This window comes from Nematostella vectensis, chromosome 13, assembly GCF_932526225.1.
Source record: "Nematostella vectensis chromosome 13, jaNemVect1.1, whole genome shotgun sequence".
In the NCBI taxonomy this organism is placed as follows: domain Eukaryota; kingdom Metazoa; phylum Cnidaria; class Anthozoa; order Actiniaria; family Edwardsiidae; genus Nematostella; species Nematostella vectensis.
The window spans coordinates 11,199,552-11,226,902 of record NC_064046.1 but is presented as its reverse complement, the minus strand read 5'-3'; the positions used below and the strand labels follow the sequence as shown (position 1 = coordinate 11,226,902).

The 27,351-nt window shown below is 40.8% G+C and overlaps 2 protein-coding genes across 5 annotated transcripts; one reads left to right on the top strand and one right to left on the bottom strand.

Annotated features, from left to right (window-relative positions):
• The first annotated feature begins 1,046 nt into the window (after positions 1-1,046).
• Positions 1,047-14,478, top strand: LOC5505889 (probable pathogenesis-related protein ARB_02861). 4 transcript variants are annotated; one of them, XR_007306357.1, is made up of 9 exons: positions 1,048-1,213; positions 2,051-2,197; positions 2,760-2,786; positions 3,271-3,393; positions 4,086-4,256; positions 4,553-4,821; positions 6,427-6,656; positions 8,017-8,105; positions 13,139-14,478. XR_007306357.1 is itself a non-coding variant. In XM_048721103.1 (8 exons), the coding sequence occupies exons 1-7, from the start codon at positions 1,096-1,098 to the stop codon at positions 6,658-6,660; spliced, it is 1,089 nt and encodes a 362-aa protein (XP_048577060.1). In that variant the 5' UTR covers positions 1,047-1,095; the 3' UTR covers positions 8,017-8,413. The 4 variants fall into 4 exon arrangements, 2 of the variants coding, with proteins under 2 accessions (XP_048577060.1, XP_048577059.1); XR_007306356.1 differs by having other exon boundaries at positions 12,975-14,478; XM_048721103.1 differs by lacking the exon at positions 13,139-14,478 and having other exon boundaries at positions 1,047-1,213; positions 6,427-6,660; positions 8,017-8,413.
• LOC5505886 (amiloride-sensitive sodium channel subunit gamma) lies at positions 12,588-26,017 on the bottom strand. The gene is made up of 12 exons (XM_048720471.1): positions 25,934-26,017; positions 25,536-25,648; positions 25,016-25,334; positions 24,566-24,700; positions 23,547-23,821; positions 23,212-23,342; positions 22,473-22,840; positions 22,172-22,282; positions 16,954-17,256; positions 16,817-16,878; positions 14,880-14,955; positions 12,588-12,792 (listed from the first exon to the last, which is right to left on the bottom strand). The coding sequence occupies exons 1-12, from the start codon at positions 26,015-26,017 to the stop codon at positions 12,634-12,636; spliced, it is 2,136 nt and encodes a 711-aa protein (XP_048576428.1). The 3' UTR covers positions 12,588-12,633.
• Between the last annotated feature and the right edge of the window lie 1,334 nt (positions 26,018-27,351).

The window sequence follows — 27,351 nt, the reverse complement described above, 5'->3', positions numbered from 1 at the left end:
ATGGAGGAGAAGACGTCTTTTTCCCCTTTCTTTTTCTTTTTCGTCTTCGCGCATACGTTCACTTCCGGTCTCTGCAACACCCTGGGTCGCCCGAGGATGCTATCCCTAATGTTGCCGAAGATCACACCCGCCCCGGGTTTCGGTTATCTTTTCGATAATGCCGCCCAAGTTCAAATTTCAAAGCTAGTTCAGGTTGATGACATCATGTCGCTGCTCGACCAATCAAAAACGTTTGCTGAACAGACGTGATCCGCGCCTTATGGGGAGGTGGCTTTGGAAACCATTTCTGTGCTGGCAAATTAAGATTTTGAATGATGGAATCGAGGCAATTTAGCTATTCGAAACCAACGGCGAGAATTCACAGGATATTGAAAACCCCAGTAAATTCTCCCGATGGAGAGAATTCAAGCGCGATACATTCCTTTACTAAGCCGTCACGTACAAAGATGACGGCGGCATTGTTGAACCAGGTGGCCTCGTGTAATTGGTGTTATTGGTTTGCTTACATGTTACAACTTTTTATCCAAACAATATTTCGTTACAGCTGTCATATTTACGTGATCGCAAAGTTGTTCTTTTGGAACTTTTTTTTACCCAGAATTTGTGCACCATTCCTGATAATTAAACTAAACAGATGTTAAAACTAATGGTTTTGTTTCTAAGTATTTATCAGGTATATGTGCAATTAATATGCCCGGTGTGACGTGAAAACGTGTACTTTAAAAATAGCTCATGCATGCATTACAATTCTACAAGTTTAAATTATACAACATTTCATCTTCTTGAACTAAAATGTGTCAATACTTCATGATGCTTGTCAAATGATACATAAACGGTTATGGACAGCTGTTCCTTTAGATCTCTGTAAACATCGAAAAAACAATACACTTTATTGTCGTTTCCAACGGACTCCCTAGCGTCTTAAATTCATACAAAATCATCCACAAACAATAGCCAATTAACTTCAAGATAAAACATAATAAATGACGAGTAATTTACATCAAAATAATAGCCTTGGGCCGGATAAAAGAGAAACGCGCGCCGGTTTCAAACAGTTGCTCGATTAGCCTCCATAGCTAAGACATCTTTTACAAAATGGCGAGCTACATTGTACCAGGAAAGCTATTACCGGCTTTACTCTTCTTTGGGTTCAGCATTCATCTTACTTTATGCAGCCCATTGAAGAACTCAGAAAGCTTTTTTAACTTTCTAGGTAAGTTGTGTGAGCTGTGCACTCTCATTTATTCTTTTTCTACAAGAAATAAAAAAAGTTGGTTTCTTAAAGTTTAGTTTTATGTAGTGTTATTCATATGCATAGGAAGTTATGATACATGATCAAGAACTTAGATATATACATAATGTGTTGAACAGAAAACTCTTATCATTTCTATGGTCTAGATTTTTTTAATAGAACAATTTTTTTTCAAAGAAGCGTTTTCCTAACTTCAGAGAATTTTGCATATAAGCTTAAATGTACGTAATTAGAAAATGTCAATGTATTTGCTTTTATCTCTCTTTATCTGAATGTTTTGCAATTGATGAACGTCGGTTAGGGAATCTGAAAGACAATCATCTTTTTTTTAACAGTTTAACACTGTCCGACTTATAGCAAGTAATTACAGTTATTGCAAATTAAGTTTTTCGTAATAGATTTTTGAAAAGATTGACATCGTGATAGGTGTAAAAATCGTTAGATCTCTTTGCTACAAGGACGCAATTACAACAGCTCAAAATATTTATACAATTCAAAAAACGTGGCCTTATTGTCTTTTAAACCAATACATAAAGGTCCATCTCTAAAACAAAAGACACTTCAAACGTCCACTCAAAGAAAAGAAAACCTCTAAAACAAGTTAAGTTGTTGTTTTTTAGAATGACCAGCAGTGCGTAAAAACGACCGTTGCGAGCAGTGGCGCCAATAGAAAAGACATGCATGTTTTATTTCACGGACATCTAAAGGATAAGATATTTAAATATTGACTTTTACAGCAAAGCGTTATTATTATTCTACGATTCTTGTTTAAAGTATGGATTTGATTTATATCGTCAGATCTAATCGATGTTGATTCAGAGTGTAAAGACGAGCTCGCGAAGTGCGCGGCCATACCCCTACAAGGAGCTGCGCTGACCGAGTACTGTGAAACGTGGAAAAATAAAAGTCCCGTTATCAGGAAGTGCCGTAAAACTTGTGGATGGTGTAAGTAAATTAAAACTTTAGAATATATAGGGAATAGGTTTATAGTGCGCATACATTGTTTAATTTTTTAAAGGATTTTTTTAGGTTTTTTAGTGGTTCCAATACATCATGATCTCTTGGTGGTTCTTATAACAGGGTGGGCTAGAAGATGTAGTTTCTGATACTTGAATGGGCAGTGGTTTTAATCCTTTTGATTGTTTCACTCCAGATCTTCTGTAATCAGAAACAAAGAAAAAGAAAACCATGGCAACCATTCTTTAATCGCATTCTGCTACTGAAGTTACACGGAACTGGTTATCAAGTTTTTATCGCATGTTTTAGAGTTCTTAAGTGTTTTAGGGGGAAGGGGAAGTGCCGGGCAAAATACTTGTCGCGTACCCAAGAAGCAAAAAGAACCAAATGGCTCTTGCATTTACTCGAAGTCGGGGAATTCGATTATTTATTCTGATAGTCACCTTACCGCTCCGAAAAGCGTGATGATAGATGAGAAAGATTCTACAATGAAGAGTATAAGAAGCATGTTTTATAAATAGTTTTTTTTTGATCCTATGTTTTTTTCTAGGCAAACCACCAAGTCCAGAAAAACAAAGTAAGTATCAACCATCTATTATCTATTTATGCTTGATTTTCTTCTGATATTGCATTTGTGCACATTCTGTGCATCTTCCCTTTAAATACAAAACAATTCAAAAGCGACACAGGAGCAGATATTTATTCTATTCGTGTTTGCTGTCGAATCCGTTGTATCGCGACCCGCGTTTTCAAAACACGATTTATTTTTATTTTCTGTTCCGTCAGTAAAACCATTCTGAGCCAATCAGAAAGCTTTGTGCACTTTCCTGGCTATCCTCTGGACAAAAAAGACAGAAAGCCAGGCAACTGCACTAGGCGAGAGATGGAAAGAAACTTATTGGCTTATAATAATTTGAATGGCGGAACAGAAAATCCCAAAAGACAAAAACAAATCGATGTTTTGAAAATGCGGCGTCACAATTCGGCAGTAAACTAAACAGTTCATGAGCTCTCATTATTACTCTTTATATCACATTTTGAGATTTCTTATGCATCCTCAGCTTGCCGAGATGAGCGAAGCGACTGTGAGTGGATCTTGAATAATGTGGACGACATCGGGGAGTATTGCGAGAGGTGGAAGGATGACCCGGCTGTCAGGAAATGCCGCAAGACCTGTGGCTTGTGTGAGTATGCTTTCCAAGTCTAGCGCTGACAACATGCTCGTTTGCTTGTCGAAACTTTAGCGCTTTAACGGACAGATGAAAAATATATAGAGAAGGATCCCTAACAAGTCGCCACCATCGGGCACAGAGACCAGCAAGCAAGACTTTTCAGGGCGAAGCAAAGAGGGGCGGGGGGGGGGGGGGGGGGGTTAGGGCAGGGAGAAAGGGGAGGCAGCTGCTCCTCATTAGACCCGGGATTTCCAAAAGGAATGGCGCCACATACCAGTCAATCTTGTTTTAAAAACTGTCGTTTTCCTAACTCGCTCGGCCATTGCCTTATTAGGCACTACATACCATATTTGGGAGCCCGCTTAAACCATTTTTATCGCTTTTTTATCGCTCTAGAACTTTTTAAGTCGCGAATTCCCACCTAAGCTTGCAGGAATTTTTGTTTACTACGATTTTGCTGGCGGCCATCTTGGAAATGAAGGCTAGTCCCTAACGTTTTAGAATTCACAGGTCTCCCGCTCGCTCGCCCCAGGCTCTTTTAGACCATTTAGAAAAACGACAGCCATTGATTAATGCTCCGTCCAACAACCCAGTCAGCCAAAAGAAGGAATGACCTACCCCTTCCCTCTTCAACTAAGCTTTCAAACTACATTATTTTTAACCAGCGCATCATTGCTCAAGCTAAAATAGCAATATCATTTCAGGTAACAAAATCCCATCACCGCCAAACCCAACAGAAGCACCAGAACCGGAAACTATACCACCACAACCGGAAACTGTACCACCACAACCGGGAACTGAGGAGCCGGAACCAGTAACGCAGGCCCCAGAACCACCAAAACCGAAAACCAGTGCTCCAGAACCCCCTAAACCAGGTATGACCACTCATTTGCGTCTGATCTTGTGATTGATATTGTAATAATAACACAGAGAAGAGGTTCTAAGATTCAAACTTAGATATTAAGCGGCGCAGTAGTTGGGTTATCTAGATTTGTGCCTGTGAAACAGCGGTGGATCCATAAGGATGGTGTTGGGAGGGGGATTAGGGTTTGATTAGGGTTTTCCCTTTACCTCACCTATCTGTACCCCCTCCCCCCTCCCCCACTGCTTAAGATGCAAAAAATATACACAAAATTTAAAATATTACTTTGTATCGTACTCTTTAACTCAGGACAAATGTCAGGTTTCGAAAAGGAATGTCTCGACGCGCACAACATGTACCGCATGCGCCATGGCGTACCACCGCTGACCTGGAATAGCAAGCTTACACGTGATGCGCAGAGCTGGGCGGACACCCTCGTACGTGAGAACAAGTTCGAGCACCATCCGGCTCTCAAAGAGCTAGGTCAGGGTGAGAACCTCGCATACTTCGCGCCGGCAAACCGGAAGTGCGACGGACCGGAAGACACCAATTACGTACATTGTGGAGAGATAGTGAAGGTGGGATACGCACTGTTACCATGGTTCCAGAGCCTCGAACGTCTCTCTATTTAGTGGCCAGCCTCATTTCAATGATTTTGAAACGCGCGCGACAATTTCAAGTTTGATAAAATTTTATTACTGGCCTCTAAATAGAGAGACGTTCGAGGCTCTGGAACCAGGGAAACGCACTGTTTGTCTGCTTCTTACTATCCTTCAACCAACCTTACATCACACCCCCCCCCCTCCCCCAATTTTTTTTCTTACAGCAATCCATTTGATTTTTCTCAACCCGCAGTTAGCGTTTAAAAACAGAGCGTTGGCTCAAATCTGATAGATTTTTCCGGTCTTCCTTCGCGGATATTGGAATTTTTGGAATCACGGGTGGCTACTAGAAGCTTGCATTCCTCAGTTCCAAGATTAGATATTCCTAATATAACGTAAACGGATTTTAAACGTAAAGCGCTTAGAACCTGCGTTCAGCCGAATAGAAAATATATATTTGTGACAACATGTAGGAGGATAGCCATTCAGCTGGTTTAGTTTATTGAGTAATAACACCATAGGCGGTTAATATACAATATAAATGGCGAAAGTATATCATCGATCTAAAGATTAAAAACGTTCTAGATCCTCTTTAGTAGAAATAGATTGAACCGCCTTAATATATCATCGATCTAATGCACTAGTCAATTGAAACCCCCACCTCCATGGTCCCGGGGAAGGGTGGAGGTTAGACTTTGACCCTGTACAAAACCGAGAAAAGCCCCCACCCCCTCGGGACAAAACTGCAGTCAAATGCCCCTACCCCTTGGATGCAAACTATAGGCAACTACTCGACAACAAGTCATCTAAAATAAGCTTTTTTTTATCTTTCAAAGCCAGTACATTTCAGCGAGTACGTTGGAACCAATTACTATGAAGATAACAGTTACAAAAAAGATGGGAAAATAAATAATCTTAATCTTGCATTTTTTTTAATATTCGTTTTTGCATATGTCGCCGTGCAGCATGCCACATGCTGATACATGGAATTGCTCGCTAAAGAAGAAAAAGAGTCTCAATCCAGAAACTAACATGATATTTGTGAAACTATTCTTTGTCCCAAACCTCCACGGTGGGGATAAGTCTTAGAGTCAAAAACTGTCAATTCCCCCACCCCTTCGGGACAGATTCTCGTTCAAAATTGATCTTCACCCCCACCTTAACCCCACACTTCCCCGGGACCATGGGGGTGGGGTTTCAAATGACTAGTGCATAAGGACACAACTAGTTCAGTGAGCTGGAAGTCGTCAAGTGAATAACATGACGCCGAAAACTGCATAATAAGGACATACTTAAGCTACCTTTTCGAAAACACTTGCAAATCAGCTGTTACACCCGCCATTTTGCTTGATTTCGGGGCGCAGTATATTGCATTTTATTCCGAGTTTCCCAACCAAATCGCTACTAAAATAATATATAATATAATATTATTTTAAAAAATTAGCCGTCTTTGAAGCAGTGACTGTATTTATATACCCGTGTCTCTTTTTGAATAACGGATGTTAGATTATTTTTATGGAGCAAAATAATTAATCGTACCACTAACTACTCCATTCTTCCATTCTCTCCCCCTCTCCCCAGGACTGGTATGACGAGATTCGGGATTACGACTTCAATAAGGGCGCCGGCAAGGACATGTGGTCAGTGGTGTTACACTTTACCCAGGTCGTGTGGCGTGACACCACGGAGGTGGGAATGGCCACCGCGGTTTCCCCGGTTACCAACAAGTTCTATACCGTAGCTAGATATAAGCCCGCAGGAAACCAGGGCACCAAGGACGACTTCAAGGAAAACGTGCCGCCAGCTATTGAGTAGGTGACTAAATTTTATTTCAATACACATCTATGTGCAGTGCCGTAGCAGGCCTTTAAATATTGAAGGGGCAGAATAAATAAACATTCAGAAAATATTGGGGGGGGGGGGGGCACCGCCATGACCTTACTGGTCATTCCCTTATATATTTTTAAAATATTGGGGGGGGGGGACACCGCCATGACCTTACTGGTCATTTCCTTATATATTTTAAAATATTTGGGGGGGGGGGGGGGGGGCACCGCCATGACCTTACTGGTCATTCCCTTATATATTTTTAAAATATTGGGGGGGGGGGGGGGCACCGCCATGCCCTTACTGGTCATTTCCTTATATATTTTAAAATATTTGGGTGGGGGGGGGGGCACCGCCATGCCCTTACTGGTAATTCCCTTATATATTTTTAAAATATTGGGGGGGGGGGGGGTCACAGCCATGCCCTTACTGGTCATTCCCTTATATATTTTTAGAATATTGGGGGGGGGGGGGGCACCGCCATGCCCTTACTGGTCATTTCCTTATATATTTTTAAAATATTGGGGGGGGGGGGGGGTCACAGCCATGCCCTTACTGGTCATTCCCTTATATATTTTTAAAATATTGGGGGGGGGGGTCACAGCCATGCCCTTACTGGTCATTCCCTTATATATTTTTAGAATATTGGGGGGGGGGGGCACCGCCATGCCCTTACTGGTCATTTCCCTATATATTTTTAAAATATTGGGGGGAGCACATGCCCCTTGTGCCTAGCCCCTGCCACGGCCCTAATGTGCGACTTGTTGTTTTTCTCTGGCAAACGGCTAGTGCTCGAAACTGCAGCGAAACCACCCTGTTTTTATAGGTTCAAAAGAATACCACTTGAAGCTTGTGTTGGTTTATTTCCCTAAACGACATCCCGTCATTTAGAGGAGAAACGGAAACCAGCCCGAAGAATCCAACACGAACTTTATTGTTCGTTTAGTCGCTTCATATAAAGATAAAAAAAAAATTTCGAGACGTGGCCCACTGGAAAATTGTCAAGTGTGAAGTTGATGACGTAGCTCCTTTAAGCATCAACTTGGATCCGATAGTGTGGCCAATGCGAGAACTAGATACGCTACGCTGCAAGCCGGCTCTCTTGTGTGTTTGGGGGGTTATTGCTACAGATACGCAAATTGGTTTTAACTTTTATTTTCTTTGAAAACGGTTCTATAAAAAATGGTAGACCAGTTTCCAGAATTTCCAAGGAAAGGGGATAAGGTGGATCTTTTCTGGAATTACACATAAAAGTTTATAGCTTTTCTTGTGCTATGGGTTTCCACGCGGGTTCTGTTTATTATTTTATTCAACCATATCGTTTTCTTTTTTGTTTTATTACAGATCTTGAGTTGTCCATGATAGACGAGCATTCCCTTCATGTTCGGCGAGCATTTTCTTATGTGAAATCGCAAACCAGCAGGGTAGATATCTGCAGATGGCTGATAAAGGAAGATGTAGTAAATACAATGAAAAGATGTTGTAAAAGCAACGAAAGCCCTTAGCAATATCCTTTGTTCTTATGCAGACGCCGGTTAGTTCCTGGCGTTTTACTCCCTATAGGTACCCCTATAGGGCTTTTACTGTGCTCCTAGATGAACTTCGAGTTAGCGTCGTGGGACCTGGGGCGTTATATATCTTACTACCACAGGAAACCCAGTGTAGAACGCCAGGGAGTGTGTTTTCTATGTACCAAACTGTAAACATATAAAAGACATTAAAATGGTCTTGTTATACAAAAGCTCGTTGTACGCCCTTGAAGACCGCTTCAACTGGGACGCTAGGCAGGCTGGGATTTACTGGAATAGACTAAAGGAGATGGCAAATGCAAAAAGGCTCCTCTTCAGTATTATTTCAAGGTTGCACCAAAGTCAATGAATCATAACCCGCAGTGCTTCATGGTACTGATGTAAATGAGCAAAGTGCTTCAATTTAAAAGGCAGCCACGCCCGTGCTGATAATTTCCTTATATTTTTATCGGGGAGGCGGGCCCCTGTCTCCTATAACCTGTACAGCGCAATTTATTCTTCTTTGGGATCACACAACATCAAAGAACAACAAAGATCATCAAAGCTCTAATATTGTCGGGGGGGGGGGGGGGGGTGATGGTGGTGGCGGGGAGTATGTGAATGTAGGGAAAGGGGCGGGGGTGTTCATGGGGAGAGAAGGGTCCCTTATACATATGAAGTCCCTTGTTTGGCTTGATTCGGATCAATGGCTATCGAATAAAAGCCAATTGTCACAAGTGGTATTCTGTTTATTTCTTCCTGGAAAATAGTGCGATCTCAATGTAATTAACGTGGATGAAAGATCTTACTAAGACCCTTCATCTGTATACGTTTGGCTTGATTCGGATCAATGGCTATCAAATAAAAGCCAATTGTCACAAGTGGTATTCTGTTCATTTCTTCCTGGAAAATAGTGCGATCTCAATGTAATTAACGTGGATGAAAGATCTTACTAAGACCCTTCATCTTTATAAGTTTGGCTTGATTCGGATCAATGGCTATTGAATAAAAGCCAATTTATACAAGTGGTATTCTGTTAATTTCTTCCTGGAAAATAGTGCGATCTCAATGTAATTAACGTGGATGAAAGATCTTACTAAGACCCTTCATCTTTATAAGTTTGGCTTGATTCGGATCAATGGCTATCAAATAAAAGCCAATTTATACAAGTGGTATTCTGTTAATTTCTTCCTGGAAAATAGTGCGATCTCAATGTTATTAACGTGGATGAAAGATCTTACTAAGACCCTTCATCTGTATGAGTTTGGTTTGATTAGGATCACTTGCTATCGAATAAAAGCCAATTGTCACGAGTGGTATTCTGTTAATTATTTCCTGGAAAATGGTGCGATCTCAATGTTATTAACGTGGAGGAAAGATCTTACCAAGACCCGAACAATGTCTCTCTATTACACTTAAAATTTATGACCAAGCGTTAAGTTAAATTGCACGTATTTTTCTCAAAAGTGAATTGAAAATGGCCTTATAGCCAAATTCGTTGTTGCGCGACCTCCCAGAATCCAAAATTAGCGCGTTAGTCAACCAAACCAAGCAATCAAAACCAGACAAACCGCCGCCAAAGCTTTTGTCTGACTACGCGCTATTCCCAAACGAGACAAGGATTTTTTAATTCGACGTGGTCGCGCAATAACGAATTTGGCCGTGACTTATCAACGTTAATTATTGTTACGAAAAGTTTTCAAGACGCTTATGATTTTCACGAGTGGTTTTTACAAGTGGTTGTCACCAGTGGTTTTGTCACGAGTGGTTGTCATGAGTGGTTTTCCACCAGTGTTTGTCACCAGTGGTTGTCACCAGTGTTAAAATACGTTTTGACCCCTGCTCCATTAATCTGTAAGTCAAACCTTTTTGTAGCCAAATCCGTCCGACAATAAACGTCCCGTGGAGATACTACATAGGCATAATAAAATCCCTTTTTATTCTTTTTGGGGTAGTCAGATTGTTATCAGAGAACTCACTCACCCCCCCACCCCCCTTCCCCCCCCCCGTTCCCCATGGAGAAAATTAGGTTTAAGATTTCGCATCCCCCCCCCCCCCCCCCCCCAAGAAAAATCCTGGGTACGGGCCTGCAATAAATAACGATAAAGGAAAATAAACGAAACATATATTCAGTAACGTTACACCAATGCTTTTTGATATTGCATTAAATTTCGTTTCTAATGTAATATTTTCTAAAATAGCTACCGCATATTACATGATCTAGGATCCAATAAGCTTTAAAAAATGTCACGTCGGCAATGGAGATGAGACAGAGAAAAGAGATTTTCAAAATAGAAACGCTGAGACGACTCATATTTTACAAAATATCGCCTTACCTTTTATCCACCTGACTCTCTTAATATTAAAAGTGTGAGACGCTGCCGTCATTTTAGAGAAGGGTTTAGAAGTTTTGTCTCATACCATGCTCGAAGATCCAGCGTACTTTGCGGGCGCTTCCAAAGGTCTCTCTCGCGAGTGTAATTGTGCCAAGGGCCTGGATTGTTATTTTAGAACAATGCTAATAAAACAAGAGCTATGATTGGTCGGCAAGAGATACATAGTGAATAGACACGCATATTTGACGTCATTGCGTGTGCATTGTTTACTAAAACCACTTTTTTTTAAATACAAGCTTGTTTTGCGTTTCCTTTTGCGAAGTTAAAAAAAAAAATAACGAAATCGGTTTTCCAAACTTGTATTAACACTAGTCTCCCCCGCATTCGTTTTGGAATCGTCAGGCGAGCTATATAAAAACCACTTCTGCACTTGTTTTGTCATTTTTGGGGAAACGCTTTAACACATTGACCCCTCAACCGGCCTGTACCGGCTTTGGGAAGTACCCACAACCCAAAAAAATCATAAATGCAAAATAAACACAACAAGATGAAGATGCTCAGGCATCAGTCTAAGGGATAAATGGTCTTGCAGATATGCATCCAACCAAGGTGTTGGCATCTACTCTTAAGCCAAATAATAGCACAGGTCCTTTGACAAATCTCAAATCGAACAAGGAGAATCACCCCTCTCAATAAAACGCTCAAAATACCTGACAAGGGAGAGAGATCAGCAAACACAGCTCAAGGCACAAATAGATACCTTTATTCTGATCCTCCAGGTACATTTCCATGGCCTCAAAACACAATGTCTACTGCTTGAAGGATTGTACAACCACGAAGATGTCTTTACGTATTGCAAAGCATTCTGGGAGATCCAGGGGAAAATTCACGAGGGGAGGGCCAGTCAACACCCCTATCCCCAAAGTCAGATTGTTTTTTATAAGTCTTTTCACCCCGAAGCCAAACAAATCAATTCCAGCTCATACAGACCCAGAATAGCAGTGTGAACAATTTTGCAATCAATTTGGTTTCAGAAAAGACAGCACTTAGGAGAGCTGTGGTGATTCATTAGAAAATTATTTTCTCATCCAGGCAAAGCCAAACAAGAAAAAATCATCATGAATCCACCTTTGCTTGCAAATATCCATAAGCAAAGCACTCAATTATGCCCCAAAAGACTTCTTTTGTCTTGTCTATCGGATTACTTGGCCCGGCCTATCTAGAACTAAAGCCAGCGTACAAGAAAACCCAAGCTGACTTTTGTCGAGCGAAAAGGTATTGCATAGCAATACATAAAGTTGGCAAAAGAAAAAAAAACGACATATTCTCAATAAAAGGCTTGTCTTATTCATCTCTAATCTCTAAAAAAATAACAATGAATGGGCTACTCAAATTGAAATAATGTCGTACCTTCATTTCGTAATGATCCGAGGTAGAGTTGGGTTGGTACTTTTCGTCTGCGCTGTGTAATTATCGACGGACAGTAACTCGCACCAAAATTTCAAGCTCGAAAGAGCATCATTTTCGAAACTATGAGAGATGATCGGCCCTTCCAAATACGAAGAGCAGTTTTTAATGAAGTTACCGACGAAAAGTCAAATTCCGAGTTTCTTTGCTTCTGTTTAGAAGTTGTTCCTTCAATTATGAAGGACAGGAAAGCCAAGATAAAAAAATATGAAAATAAAAACGGCGACTTTGCAGGAACGACATCTTCAAGACCAAACTTAAAGGTATAGTTTCGATACAATTCTTAAATTGATCTAAAAGCTAAGTACCAAAATTTCGTTAAATATTAATTCGTCAGTCCTCTAAATCATTCGCGTAGTCAAAAATCAAAAATAGTTTTTCAAATTCATCTAGCTAGATTTGGTTATTTGATTTGATTGAAAAAGGGGGGAAGTGGTTCCTAGGAAAGGAGGTGGGGTACAAAGGAGTTATACTAGAACTGTAGAAATATGGCGTGAATACATGGAAAGCGTTTTCCTCTGAAAAAATTATCAACATTTAATTCGCCGATTGTTGCTTTGTCAACCAAGTCATTTATTTGAGTACAGTATATGAATGCTTGAAATGAAATGAAAACCATTGTTATCCTTTTTATTTCTTCGCTTTCCTTATTACGACAGGATAGAGGAAATGGTGTCAACTTTTCTTGACTTGACCAAAAGTAAAGTAAATAAGTTCACGAACAACTCTATGAGTTCTGCGACAGTTAGAACAGAAACTCCGATCCATAGCCCAAGCTGACCACCAAAGTCGGCTAAAAGATTCTCCATCTGCAACATAATATAGATAAATAATTTATTAAAGACGAAGCGTTGTTGAAGTACTAAGTGTACTTCTTGCTCTTAGCGTAATACCACGTGGCTCTTAATGTAACAACTGGCTCTTAGCGTAATACCAAGTGGCTCTTAATGTAACAACTGGCTCTTAGCGTAATACCAAGTGGCTCTTAATGTAATAACTGGCTCTTAGCGTAATACCAAATGGCTCTTAATGTAATAACTGGCTCTTGGCGTAATACCAAGTGGCTTTTAATGTAATAACTGGCTCTTGGCGTAATACCACGTGGCTCCTAATGTAATAACTGGCTCCTAGCGTAATACCAAGTGGCTCCTAATGTAATAACTGGCTCTTAGCGTAATACCAAGTGGCTCCTAATGTAATAACTGGCTCTTAGCGTAATACCAAGTGGCTCCTAATGTAATAACTGGCTCTTAGCGTAATACCAAATGGCTCCTAATGTAATAACTGGCTCTTAGCGTAATACCAAGTGGCTCCTAATGTAATAACTGGCTCTTAGCGTAATACCAAGTGGCTCCTAATGTAATAACTGGCTCTTAGCGTAATACCAAGTGGCTCCTAATGTAATAACTGGCTCTTAGCGTAATACCAAATGGCTCCTAATGTAATAACTGGCTCCTAGCGTAATACCAAGTGGCTCCTAATGTAATAACTGGCTCTTAGCGTAATACCATGTGGCTCCTAATGTAATAACTGGCCCCAAGCTGCAAAACGTGAGGCTCCCAGTAAAATAATGGGTCTTGATATGACAACAAGTGGCTGGTAATGTGATGACTGGCTCCAAGACCAAATCTATGTAACGTATTTACTCGAATAGACGCCGTGGCGACTATTTGATTTCTCGTGATCCAGTTGCGGCATTTATTCGAGGGCGGCGTATAAAAGCCATATGAAGAAAACTTTGTCGTTTTGGGGGTCTGGTACCGAAAAGTTTAGTTTCTTTTTAGATACTTTCTCCGCTTACTTAAGATGGTCAGGGTCACTGTTTTTCTCTTCTGACTACAAGTCATAAAGTTTACGAAGCACCTGCGATACGGCAAACCTTAAAAGTGACAAGAATCGTGCAGTTTTTTCAAATAAGGAATATATTAGTTTTCTTATACGGAAGTGACCGCGTTTGTCAAAAACGACAATTTTTGGCTAATTTTTTTATATGACATCGCTTTTTCAACAAGACTTTGATTGACTTCGAAATGGAAAAATATCGTTCACTTAGTCTCACGTAGAAACAAATCGTTCAATCAAAAGGCAAGGCATACGTCTGCTCTTTACGTTTCAGACAATGTTTTTCAATTGCTAATTGCAACAGGTGCGGCTGAGCCGGCGTTTATTGATCAACTGTGGTTGGTTATATGTAAAATAGTGCCATATATGTTTGTAAAAACATATGCATTGGCACTATCAATACAAATACAACAAATTTTAGCCAAACTTTTTTAAATATAAAACTAATGAATTCAACGATTACAGGGCAAATCATTTTTTTTTTTGCCAAAACTATTTTGTAGATGTCTAAGAAAACTCAAAACTGGAAAGACGAACCCTTATGGGGACCTAATGTCCGATGAAATATTCATAGCAAAGAACCGTTTCTCAAGATAAATTGAAATATTGAACATTTGATTTAATGATTTGATTTAATAAAAGCATTTGTCGAATTAGTGATTTTTTATAAACGTCTCCTCCCGAATACCAGGTTTACCTTAAGAACCACTTGTTATTACGTCAAGATTCATTATTACACTGGGGGCCAGCTTGGGACCAGACTCCACAAGTTTGCCAGCAGAACCATTCGGAACCATTCGGAAGATCTTACATCTTCCCAGCCAGTAAAAAAACGGGATGCGGAACAAATATTTTGCGGAACAGATCCGTTTTGTGCATTTGGACGATGAGCGCACGTATCAGCTTTATTTGGTGGTGAATTATTTCTTGATTTGCTTGGTTGGTTTTGATGCTTGTACATTTTGTGTCAAGTTTTATGGTTCTCCGCTTTAACAGAGGTTTTTATTTATAGGTTGTCCGCTCAATGAAAGTTCTTTATCATAGCTGAACTTACCGGGTATGCTTCCTCATAAATTATCTTTTCTAAGGAAAGCTCCTCGTAGAATATCGAGACCTTCAGAAAATTGTCACTAGAAGAAAAACAAACATACAATGCAACTAAATAACTAGAAATATACTTATTTATATTTTCAGTAATATAACTATCAATAACTTTTGTAATAGCAGGAGACGAGTCGTTGTACCCTAGGTACCAGAGCCCCAGACTTCTCTCGTCCAGTGTTAACGTCCTGTGACGAGCGTCACTGGACGAGAGAAGTCTGGAGGATCTGGTACCCAGGGTAGAGTCGTTGTTGACTTAATGGAATTTTGATTTTCTGCTGTTGATGACGCTGTTGCCTTTGTAAATGCCTCCCCCCTCCGCCCCTCCCCTTCCACCACCCCTGTAGAAGTTGTTGATGCTTCTGCTTTTTTATGTAGTTCTTGTTGTTGCCTTCGTGATGGATTTTGTTTCTATGGCTTTTGCTTGCGCACTTATTGTTACTGTGCTTGATAGTTTGATTGATGCATCTCCGTTATAAAATGCACTGTTTGTTGATGTTATTATTGTAATCATTTCATAACAGTCCTTAGTTATCATCATCCTTCGGCCCCACACTAGCTGCATCAGGTCCCGGGGATTTGAAAGGGAGGGGGGTTCACGATACAGTTTTTTGGGGCACAGCACCATGCCCTTACTAATGATCATTCCCCCCTACCCCTGCTACGGCCCATATCAGTCAATCTTGTTTTAAAAACTGTCGTTTTTCAAGCTCGCTCGGTCATTTCCTTATTTGGCATTACATACCTAATTTGGGAGTCCGCTTCAATCATTTTTTCCGCTTTTTTATTTCTTTAGAGCTTTGTAAGTTGATAATTTCCACGTATACTTGCAGGAATTCGTGTTTACTACGATTTTTCTGGCAGCCATCTTAGAAATGGAGCCTAGTCCCTAACGACTTAGAATATCACAGGTCTGCCGCGCGCTCGCTCCAGGCTCTTTTAGACCATTTAGAAAAACGACAGCCACTGATTGATATGCTACAGACAGGGCCAAATAACATATGCGCATGCGCGTGCTTTGGCGAAAACAAGCACAATCGTAGTGTTGAAATCGTTCGAGTAAAGGTACGAAAGACTGCAGCATTAAAACCATACTGTACAAAAGATGACAGATTTGTGTGATAATGAGGGAGTCATAAAGAAAATTATAGCCTTATGTTTGCTGTAGTTTTCTTAGCATTCGCCAAAATGTGACAGTTTGCCGGTTAAATGCCGCCATTTCAAAACAAAAAGGCTGGTTTAACCGCGCGGTACTGGAACTAGTCTTGCGTTTTTCAGCAATGTCTATGCTACATGCATTGTTTCTCCACACCCTACTTGACAGATTCTGTCGCGGGATCCTGTTTCCCTTGAGAGTACCAGGGAACGATACTTTCTTGGACCTCACGGGGAGTCGGCCTGGGTCCCTTAGTCTCACATGGGAGAAGTCTGCAGTAGCGGATCTACGGGGACGGGGGGGGGGGGGGGGGGGATAAAGGGGGTGTTACCCACCCCCCACCCCCCTTGGGCTGCCTTTTTATTGTTTTAATTGTGTCTGTTCATTCCAAAACCGTTACGAAGGTAAAATAATGACGAAACTTTTTCAGAAAAGCTTGCCCTTGGCAAAAAGCTAGATCCGCCCCTGGTCTGCATCATATTTTACTCGAAAGAGTGACCAGAGAATCATATCAATCAATCTTTTTTCTAGCTCGCTCGGTGAATTCCTTGTTAATACATTACATACAATATTTGGATGTCCACCTCAATACTTTTTTCACCTTTTTGTCGCCGTAGAACTGTGTACATCGAGAATTTACACATAAACTACTTGCCGGAATTCAAAGTCACTATTTTGATAATAGGCTCAGGCCCTAACGTCTTAGAACATTAGTATTAAGTAGAATTTCTCACCTTATGTCAAGAGGCCGTATACCGCTGTTGAGCCTGTGTAGGAATCGTCGCTGAAGCTGATGCTGAGGATACAAGTAGTGATACAAGTTGAATAAAAATATATTTATTTAGCTGTGGTAATGACAAAATATACTTGCCTTGAACTTTGTTGACCATTGTGCGCTAGACACCGTATAACGAAAGTTGTTGTCCCTTAAAGAAAACAATTCAATAAAAATGAATGATGATGATTTAACAAAAAATAAAAGGAGATAGGACATTGAAGATAACATATGATTCGACTTCTTATCAGCATAACAACAGTATTCAACTGTGCAGCAACAATAGACCATAACAGTAGAAGTATAAAGAAACAACAGGAAAAAGTGAAACAGAACAACAGGAAAAAGATGCAGGAATAACAACAACAATAAAACACAACAACAGGAGGAACATAAACACTGCCACACAAATAAGAAAAAAAGTATTTCGTTCTCTTCTCGATACACTTCGCTCCCTAACATTTCGTTTGTGTAGCGTTTATTCGTCGCTCATGTCTCTGAAGCCTTCTCAACTCCGCCAATCAAGTTTGAAATTGTAAATATTAACTTGGCGGCACTTACAAGCACGGTTGGGGGCAGTTCTTGGCGCATTCTAATCCATGCTGCTGGTACTTCTTGTTGACTAGCGACGCGCAGTTAGCTGGAAAGAACATACAATTTTCTTGTCAGTTTCGCGGTTCTAAGTACGAATTCAAAATGACAAAAAAAAAAGAATTTGTTCAAATGAGTGAACACTAGACTAAATAGTGATCTAAATGCTATAGAGGAATGGCTGCGAGTTAATAACCCCCCCTTCTTCAGGGTAAAAGTGATAGGGATGCTCGTCGGGAAATTCGAAAAATACCCCTAAAAAATACCGGCACACCAAAACTTGCTACTCTAAAAAATCCCTATCAGGTCGACTTGGGAAGAACCTCCCCCCCCCCCCCCCCCCCCCTTCCCCCTGTAAATGAACTCAGTTGTAATACATCGAAAACTAGTTTTATAATGGTCTCTACTCCAAAATATATGACTCTGGCAATTAACAATAAGCCAATCGAAAAAAAAGAAAACAACCAAGTTATTAGGTCTACATATTGATAAAACTATGACATGGGACAGCCATATCTCACAAATCATAAGCAAACTCCAAAATGGACTACGCATGCTATATAAAATTAGATCTCTAACTAATGACCTGGAGACATTCATTTCTGTTTGCAAATTACTAGTACAGCCATACTTTAAGTATTGCAGTCTTGTGTGGGGTAATTGTTCAAAAACGCGTGCAGACCAGTTGCAAAAACTACTAAATATAGCTGCTCGCATTATTACAAGAGCAGTTTATACTATTAGATCGCATGACATACTGCAAGAATTGAAGTGGCCGGTTCTTGAGGATCGACGCCAGTTGCGGATCTAGGGGGAGGGTTTAGGGGGTTTAACCCTCCCCCCCCTCCCCTATGGCTGGCAGAAAGCCATATGTAGCCAAAAAAATACCCCCTCCCCCCTTTGTCACTGCACCAGCCCCCCCCCCCCCCCCCCTTTAGCGAATAGCTAGACCCGCCCCTGGACGCACAATGTAAATAAATCTCATGATGTTCAATGTTTTCAATGGCGCAGTCCCTGAATATCTTGATGACCTTTTTTTGACAACCTTTGATGTACATTCGTACAACTTAGGGGGTAGCCAATTAGTCATGCAGCTGCCCAAACCCAGAACAATTTCATATCCTCTAAATTTCTTTTAAATTTGGAATTAAGCTTTTTGCCAGAGGAACTCCTTGTGTGCGGAATCTTGAGCTTATGTATTGAGAATTGGGAAATTTCATGCCATTTTTTTGTTCTGTCTGTTACGTCCTGTACGACTCTGGGTAGTTTCAAAAGATCACTGAGGTCTGAGGAGCCTCCCGCTTCTCTTAGCTAAAAATATTTATATATTTAATAGTAGTTATTTATCAAAAAAATTACACATTATTTTGTATATTATATTTAGTTGTTATAGCTAGAAGACATCTGATTTTAATAATAGATATGAACCGCTAATTTGAAAACCAATTGTACATATTGAAATTATTACCGTTAAAGTTCATTGATTGATTGACATTTTGTAACTTCGAGAAGGGATAATATAGGGGTATGGTGAGATGGGGTGGGTTAGGGTAACATAGAGGTATTGTGAGAAGGGGTGGGTTGGGGTAACATAGGAGTAGGGTGATAAGGGGTGGGTTCGGGTAACATAGGGGGTATGGTGAGAAGGGTTAATTGGGGTAAGGGGGTATGGTGAGAAGGGGTGGGTTGGGGTAACATAGGGGTATGGTGAGAAGGGGTGGATTGGGGTAACATAGGGGGTATGGTGAGAAGGGTTAATTGGGGTAACATAGGGGTATGGTGAGAAGGGGTGGGTTGGGGTAACATAGGGGGTATGGTGAGTAGGGGTGGGTTGGGGTAACATAGGGGGTATGGTGAGAAGGGGTGGATTGGGGTAACATAGGGGGTATGGTGAGAAGGGTTAATTGGGGTAACATAGGGGGTATGGTGAGAAGGGGTGGGTTGGGGTAACATAGGGGTATGGTGAGAAGGGGTGGGTTGGGGTAACATAGGGGGTATGGTGAGAAGGGGTGGATTGGGGTAACATAGGGGGTATGGTGAGAAGGGTTAATTGGGGTAACATAGGGGTATGGTGAGAAGGGGTGGGTTGGGGTAACATAGGGGTATGGTGAGAAGGGGTGGATTGGGGTAACATAGGGGTATGGTGAGAAGGGTGGATTGGGGTAACATAGGGGGTATGGTGAGAAGGGGTGGATTGGGGTAACATAGGGGGTATGGTGAGTAGGGGTGGGTTGGGGTAACATAGGGGTATGGTGAGAAGGGGTGGGTTGGGGTAACATAAGGGGTATGGTGAGAAGGGGTGGGTTGGTGTAACATGAGAGGTATGGTGTGAAGGGGTGGATTGGTGTCACATAGAGGTATTGTGAGAAGGGATGGCTTGGGGTAATATAGGGGTATGGTGAGATGGGGTGGGTTAGGGTAACATAGAGGTATTGTGAGAAGGGGTGGGTTGGGGTAACATAGGAGTAGGGTGATAAGGGGTGGGTTCGGGTAACATAGGGGGTATGGTGAGAAGGGGTGGATTGGGGTAACATAAGGGGTATGGTGAGAAGGGGTGGGTTGGTGTAACATAGGGGTATGGTGAGAAGGGTGGATTGGGGTAACATAGGGGGTATGGTGAGAAGGGGTGGATTGGGATAACATAGGGGGTATGGTGAGTAGGGGTGGATTGGGGTAACATAGGGGTATGGTGAGAAGGGTGGGTTGCGGTAACATAGAGGTATGGTGAGAAGGGGTGGGTTGGGGTAACTTAGGGGGTATGGTGAGAAGGGGTGGGTTGGGGTAACATAGGGGGTATGGTGAGAAGGGGTGGGTTGGGGTAACATGTGATAGGGCAAGAAAGGCGAGAAAGGAAGCGGAATGGGGTATCTATTTGGTTCCCACCTTGGTCGTCCGTTGAGCATGTTGAACAGTTCATCGAAGGAAATCTTGTTTCGGAGCAGTTGCAAATATCTCTCTGCATGGCAGCCAAACATGACATTCTGCAGGTCTGAGCAAGAAATTAAGATGACAGTTTGGGCAAGACATTAAAATACGTCTGAACAAAGCACTCAAAATACGAGTCCAAACAAAGCACTCAAATACGAGTCTGAACCAAGCACTCAAATACGAGTCTGAACAAAGCACTCAATTACAAGTCTGAACAAAGCACTCAAATACGAGTCTGGACGAAGCACTGAAAACGAGTCTGAACAAAGCACTCAAATACGAATATGGAAACGATATTAGAGTATAGTCTGAACAAAGTGTTAGTTAAGTCTGAACTGCGCATTTCAAAACCAAAACAAAACACTCAACTTTATTAAGATTGGGGGGTGGGCTCTTGAAGCCCCCCTCCGCGAAAATTGCTATAACTTCTGAACCATAGAAGTTAAGAGGCTAAAACTTGGCGACTTTTCCTAAAATCTATCTGCAGACGTTTTGATGCCATTGACATGTCGAGGAGACGTTCCATGTTACCATGGCAACCGTTTTTTCACACATAGGTCTCCCAAAAACTAAAAATTAGTGATTTTTTTTATTTTGGTTCTGTTTCTCAGATTTAAATGCCTCTTTTGACTTTATAAGTTTGTTTAGGTGACAAGTTTCACAACAGCGCTAGAATTGTTTTACCTCGGATATTTTGGGGGAGGGGTGGTGGTAAATTTTACTCTCTCAAAGCTGTTGTTATAAATGTCACTAGATTTACTAGACGACACTTTAAAAGCTAATATTATGCATTTATCATTACTATGAGCAGTAATACATGCATGCAAATACTTTTTTTGTAATAATTACAGATTTTTTTTCTTTTGCAAAAATCATAAGAATCCAAGATGGCGGAAATTCTTCAAAAAAAATTGATTAACGTTTTCCTTTTGCATTGTAAAGCCGTTAAAAGGTTTAACGGCTTTACAAATTCAAAAAGGTCATCATTTTACATCATATCTAAATGATGTAAAATGATTTCAACCCGATATCTGATAATTTAGGCAATATTTGAAAGAATAGCTAGACATCGTATTTATGACGTCATTTTGACGTCATAATTGATGCGACCACACCAAAAATAGGGTGTGACAATTCTTTGCATGCTGGTGCTCATTGTTTGTAAGTTTTATGGCCATAGCCTAAGGGGCTCATGAAATACGGAGAGGGGCATTTTTAGCCCTCCCCCCCACCGCCCCCAGTCACAGACAGCTCAAAATAGCCCAGTCTGAATAGGGTTAATCATAAGTCTGAAAACAAGACTCAAAGCATTTCTTAACACTAAACTGGAAGTTTTTGGAACGAGATAAAAAAACTATTTACGTATTCAAGAACAGAGCACAGTAGATAATTTTATAAGGTTGGTGTTCCCTAGAGAGAGTACAAGTAAACATCTTATTATTGTTTTGCGTCCGACAAGTTTCAACACTGAATTTCGCCTGCGAACTGGCAATCGCACCAGTTTACTTCCGGCGGGCCAACTGGAACCTCAACAGGCAAACAAGACAAAAGAATCTATTAGAATCCGCGCTATTTGACAGGCCATTCATCGAAACTATCAGTCACGTCCTCGAAGAATCTTCCAACACTGCTCCAATTCTTTACGCGTTTTTCGTTAAAAATCACCCGGAGATTCTTACCTAATTGACTAGAAAGTGAACTTGTGCGATTGCTGCTTTGATTTGTGTCTTATAGTGTGTCCCTGTTCTTTCAATTCCCTTTCGCTCGCTTGTTGCTGGTTAAACATATCACACACCTTGACCGAGTAATTGACGAAATACCTCTTCTTATAAATATCATCAATGGACTCCTCGTCTGAGCTAGCGCAGCTGTTGTTGCCATGGGGATCGACTCGTCTCGTGTATACCTGAGATAAATGATACAGTCTTAACGAAGTGTTCTGATTGGCCCTGGATAAAGACTTTTAATGTGTCAGTGTAATGTGTGTTTATGTGCGTGGGTGTGGGCGAAGTGGGGGGGGGGGGACTGCAATCAGTATTCTTTTTTGTCGTCATGAAAAAAAAGTCCGAATCCAATATCGGGGAATTGCTTTGTTAGTATTTACTAAACAAACAAACACAAAGCACACGCATCGCTAATGCACGCTTTAACACGCTTTTAGCAGAATGCGCCCTATTGCAGAGAGGAGAGCTAGTCACTAAGGTCCTCAGCAGTGTAATTGATCTGATTTTAAATTCTTCCAATCCTATCACATGGTACGTCTTATTAGAGTGATGAGAATTTTCTCTTTTGGCACTGCAGACCCGTCTGACGCCGACAGAGGTGGAGAACCCGGTAGGGACACTGAATCCCTCTTCGAATGGGAACGGCATCTTTTGCTGATCTGTCAGGACGACACGGATCCCGGCCTCGTCCACGAACGGGTTGTACTGATCTTGCTTCACGTCTATAACCATCGAGAGACCTTTACCAAATAAATAGAAAAAGAAACAAGTAAATGAATTAATAAATGAAAAATACAATAAATAAACAAATAAGTAAACATGCGAACGAGCAAACAAATAAAGAAATTTATTATAGAGTAATGTTAAGACGAACATTTTTATCAACAGCTAAATAAATAGATAAACATACAGAAAAATAAAAAAATAGATAAATAAATATATGCATTATTTGAATTAAAAAACGTACCCAAATTATTAATAAGTAAATAAATATATACATAAATGAATAAAAAATAACATAAAGTTATTGATTAAGTTGATTTCATTCAGATCTAAAATATCCCATTGATCTGCTGTTTCTCTGTATTCTTGATTTTCTTTTTTTTTTTACCATCATAGGGTCCAGAGCGATCGACCGTCAATATCGGCATCTTCTCCCCGTTAGCACTAACTCCTGAATTGAACGTGTAACAGTTCCCATATTTCCAGTGCCAGAAATGCTTCCAAAGGTCTTTCAGTGTTCTAAAGAAAAGAAAGAAAGTGCAGGTGTCTGTCTGTCTGTCTGTCTGTCTGTCTGTCTGTCTGTCTGTCTGTCTGTCTGTCTAAAAGCAGCTCTATTCGATTGTTAAAGCATAATGGATTATAATATTTTACACAATGATAAGATTTCAGCCTTCAGACTTGCGTTTTTATAAAATTGCGGGATGGTGACTGTACCATACTCACCCACTATTGCACTTGAAAGCTGACCACCTGCAAGACACTAACAGATCATCCAATGAGTAGCCCATCTGGGCCAGACGGTCTGAAGGGACATTCCGAAGCGAGCCCATCAGCATTACGCCCATTATACTCGTCGTGTCGACCTCTGCACCCTGAAAGATTTGCTTTTCCTTAGACGAGACCGCCTCTTGCATTAGCTTCTTTATCTGCCGGTGCTTTTGCTCGTCGATCTTCTTGTCAAGGTCGTCTTTAGGCGCAGCAGTGGTATTAAGAGGAGTCTGAAAAATGGCATTTATGGCAGTCTTTTGCAGCTTTTCGCACGGGAAACCTGTGAACGCTAGGTGATATTACTAGAAAGACTACAGACAAACTGTAGGAAAACTAGATGGTCTACGTAGGCGTGGTGTAGACAAGGTATGAATCAACACAAGGTGGAAAAGGTATATTAAACGCCTCCGTGAAGTTCTGATTCACAGAGGCGTTTAACATACCTTTTCAACCTTGTGTTGATTTATACCCTGTGAACGCTAGGGCCTGGGCTTATTCCAAAATGGCGGCCTGCACAATCATAGTAAACACGGATTCCTCCAAGTTTACGTTCAAATTTCCGACGTAGGTTTAGTGCGACAAAAAAGTGAAATAATGAATAAAGCGGACTATTTCCAAATGGTATGTAATGGCCTAATAAGGAATTGACCGAGAGAGCTAGAAAAATCGACAGTTTTCAAAACAAGATTGATTGACCCCCCTGAGAATGGCCAAAGTGAAATATCAGAGACCTTTGCGTTTGAGTAGATTCTATTTAAATACTGTTTGTGGTTTCCTCTACTAGATTCAACTCGTCATCCCTTAAATTTCTGCGAAAAGTCGCAGGTTGTAAGAAAATTGTTTGTTTTTATCATCTTGAGATCGGGTATTTTGGACACCCCTGAGCTTACAGTTTCCACCATGGGCTGGTATGGCAGAATCACGCAATATCGCGAGTATTCCAATAAAAAGAAACTTGACACCTTTTCACTTACCAAAGGCTGATATCTCATTTTTTCGTCTTTTTCTTTCATGTTTGTCATCAAAGACTGAATACTGGGGTTCTTTGCCACTTTTGAGTGCTTCAACATGTTTAGGTTGCAGATTGTCACAGCTGGAAACACTAAGCTCTAAAAAAACATCTTATGTGAAAAAAAATATTCTATGATAAAGTTTGTTTGATACTAAGACAAAAAGGGGGACACACGAAAACGCTATTGTATGCGAATTGTATGACTGCGCTTGCGTGTTTTTAAGAACCCTGAGAGAGATAGAAAGAGCTGAACTCTCGTCGACTCTCATCAGCTCTCATCTCCGTTTGATCGAGGCTTTACAGAACAACATTTTGGCCGCCAAGGGGGTGGGGTTGCGCGCGCACCCTGCGCACCCCCCTGTGTACGCGCCTAGGTACCACAGTCATATATTGCTCTATTTGATAAACTGACCTCTTCATAACTGACTTCAACACGAGATACGACAGGCTTCTCCAGGTATCTGACAAGCAGCTGCGCACACATGAATATCATGACTGCGTACACCGTCAGACACCCCAGCAACCACAGCGCCCGCCGAACCATGCTGTCTGCGGCAAACACCTTGCCAATGCCATGCGCAGTAGTAGATGCAGCGAAGTCCCGGATAAGGGATAGGAATCCCCCGGTGGCGTTTTTGGTGGCGTCATCATTATTCAAAATTTCGGTTGTTTTCTTTGCTGGTTTTTCCCGTGTAAGATCTTGAGGGGGGAAAGTCTGCCCTGAAAGCACGCTAAACAACAACAGCAGCAACGAATTGAATGAATGCAAATCTGTGTGTGTGTGTGTTTATGTTATTAAAGGGGCAGAGGCAGTTGCACGTTCGTTTAAAAGTGAAAATACACCGTGGAATCGTCATTTCTTGAGAGCGAAATAGACGGCTGAAAGAGTAAATAGATGTGAAATCCGTTTGCATCGCGCCGAATTTACTCACAAGAAGACAATCAAACAGCTTTTAGATAGTGTCCAGTAGTTTTCCTCTGTGCTGGTGGTGACGGTAGCATTCTTGAAAAATGCCGCTATCGGTGCGACTGCCCCTTTAAACTCCTAAAAACATTATAATTTTTTATTTGGAGAACTTGAAAATATCACACATTTTGGTGAATCTTTTGACATAACTCGTTACACCTATTTTCAAATATATGCGGAATCCCGGGTTTCAAATGTTCGATGTCATTCGACAAAGTCATTCGACAAGAGCACTTGTCATAAGCAGTCTCATATTAGAGACGATCTCACATTTCTGGTATCGTATACAAATGATTGCCCAACAAAGAGTGCTCTGCAAGTGTTTTGAACAGATGAGTTTTGTAAATATTGATGGAAAATTACTCTCCAGCGCAGATCTTCGCTAAAAGCTTTCATAATTTGAGCGGCTGGATCATGTCGGGAGATGAGTTTATCAATATACTTCATGTTATGTGATCGTTTCTAATTTGAGAATACTTATGATATCCATGAAGTACTACCGTTGTCGAATGACAACATTGGAAACCCGGGATTCCGCAACATTTGAAAATGGGTGTAAGCAAACTTTCCGCCTTATATCCCCCAAAACGTTCCCTTACCCCAAAGTCGTTCACTTGCTATCAGAGAAACTGCTTGCCTAGGACGATAGGCAAAAATTGTTTTTTTTTTTTTTTATCTTACCTTTGGTCATCAATCAACTTTTTAATGTTAAAAAGCACCTCTGGATATCATCGGTTTTCCGAAGTATATTGTTCTTTGAAAATTCTTTTCGAATTATTATTTTAAAATCACTCTTTTTTTATATATATTTTCCCAAACACTCTTAGTGCATTTTTTAATAGAATAAAAAGTAGAATATATATCTTTTCTTCTTGTGCAAATTTGAACGCTACCAATCTCACCGACCGATTCATTTGTAAATTTGTGTAATAACCCTGTCGACTACTGCAAGAAGAAAAAAAAACAAATACCCCCAAAAACGCAAAGTGGAAAAACAACATCAGCAAAAAATCTATAACGATATGCAAGGGATTATGGACTTTGCTCCGGCTTAAAGATAAAGATAAACTTATAAAGATTCTAAAGTGGTCGTAGCCTGGTTATATTTCAACCCTAAAAGATACTCAAGTGGGCGTGGTTAGGCATGAATTTACCCCCTACAAGATACCTTAAACAAACGTAAATTATTTGTAATAAAAACGTTTGTATTAAACTGACTTTAATGGAAGATTGACACGTTTTTACACTCTTTCATGAGTTACAAGTTAGATAAGCGATGGCTATAATAGCATCCTAAAAGATACCGAGGTAAAAAAATCTTGACATTCTCAAGGCTCCAAATTTACACCCTAAAAGATACGACGATGGCTCCTACCCCCTGGGGGTAGGAGCCTAATAAATAACAAGATAAATTTGAAATGTTCTAAATGTTAATATTATTATCAATCTGTATTGTTTGTAAGACAGGAAGGGGATGTTCGCATGATACTTGTATGAGTTTCAATTTGGGATGAGCTCTTCTCAAGTTTATAATTCTGTGAAAATATTAGGGGCTCATGCCTCCAGTGCCCCAACCCCCCCCCCCCCCCCCCTATTACGGCCCTGTACTGCAGTAATACATTGTTATGGGGTGAGGGGAATTTGATGCTAAACACCACCATTAGTCGTCACCAGGGGCTCATAAGTAGGGGCAATCATCTGTATTATATAAATGCCACAGCGTTTCCTAGGATCAGGCTATTTTTAGACGCGCGCGCACGAACGGGCCAATCAGCTACTTT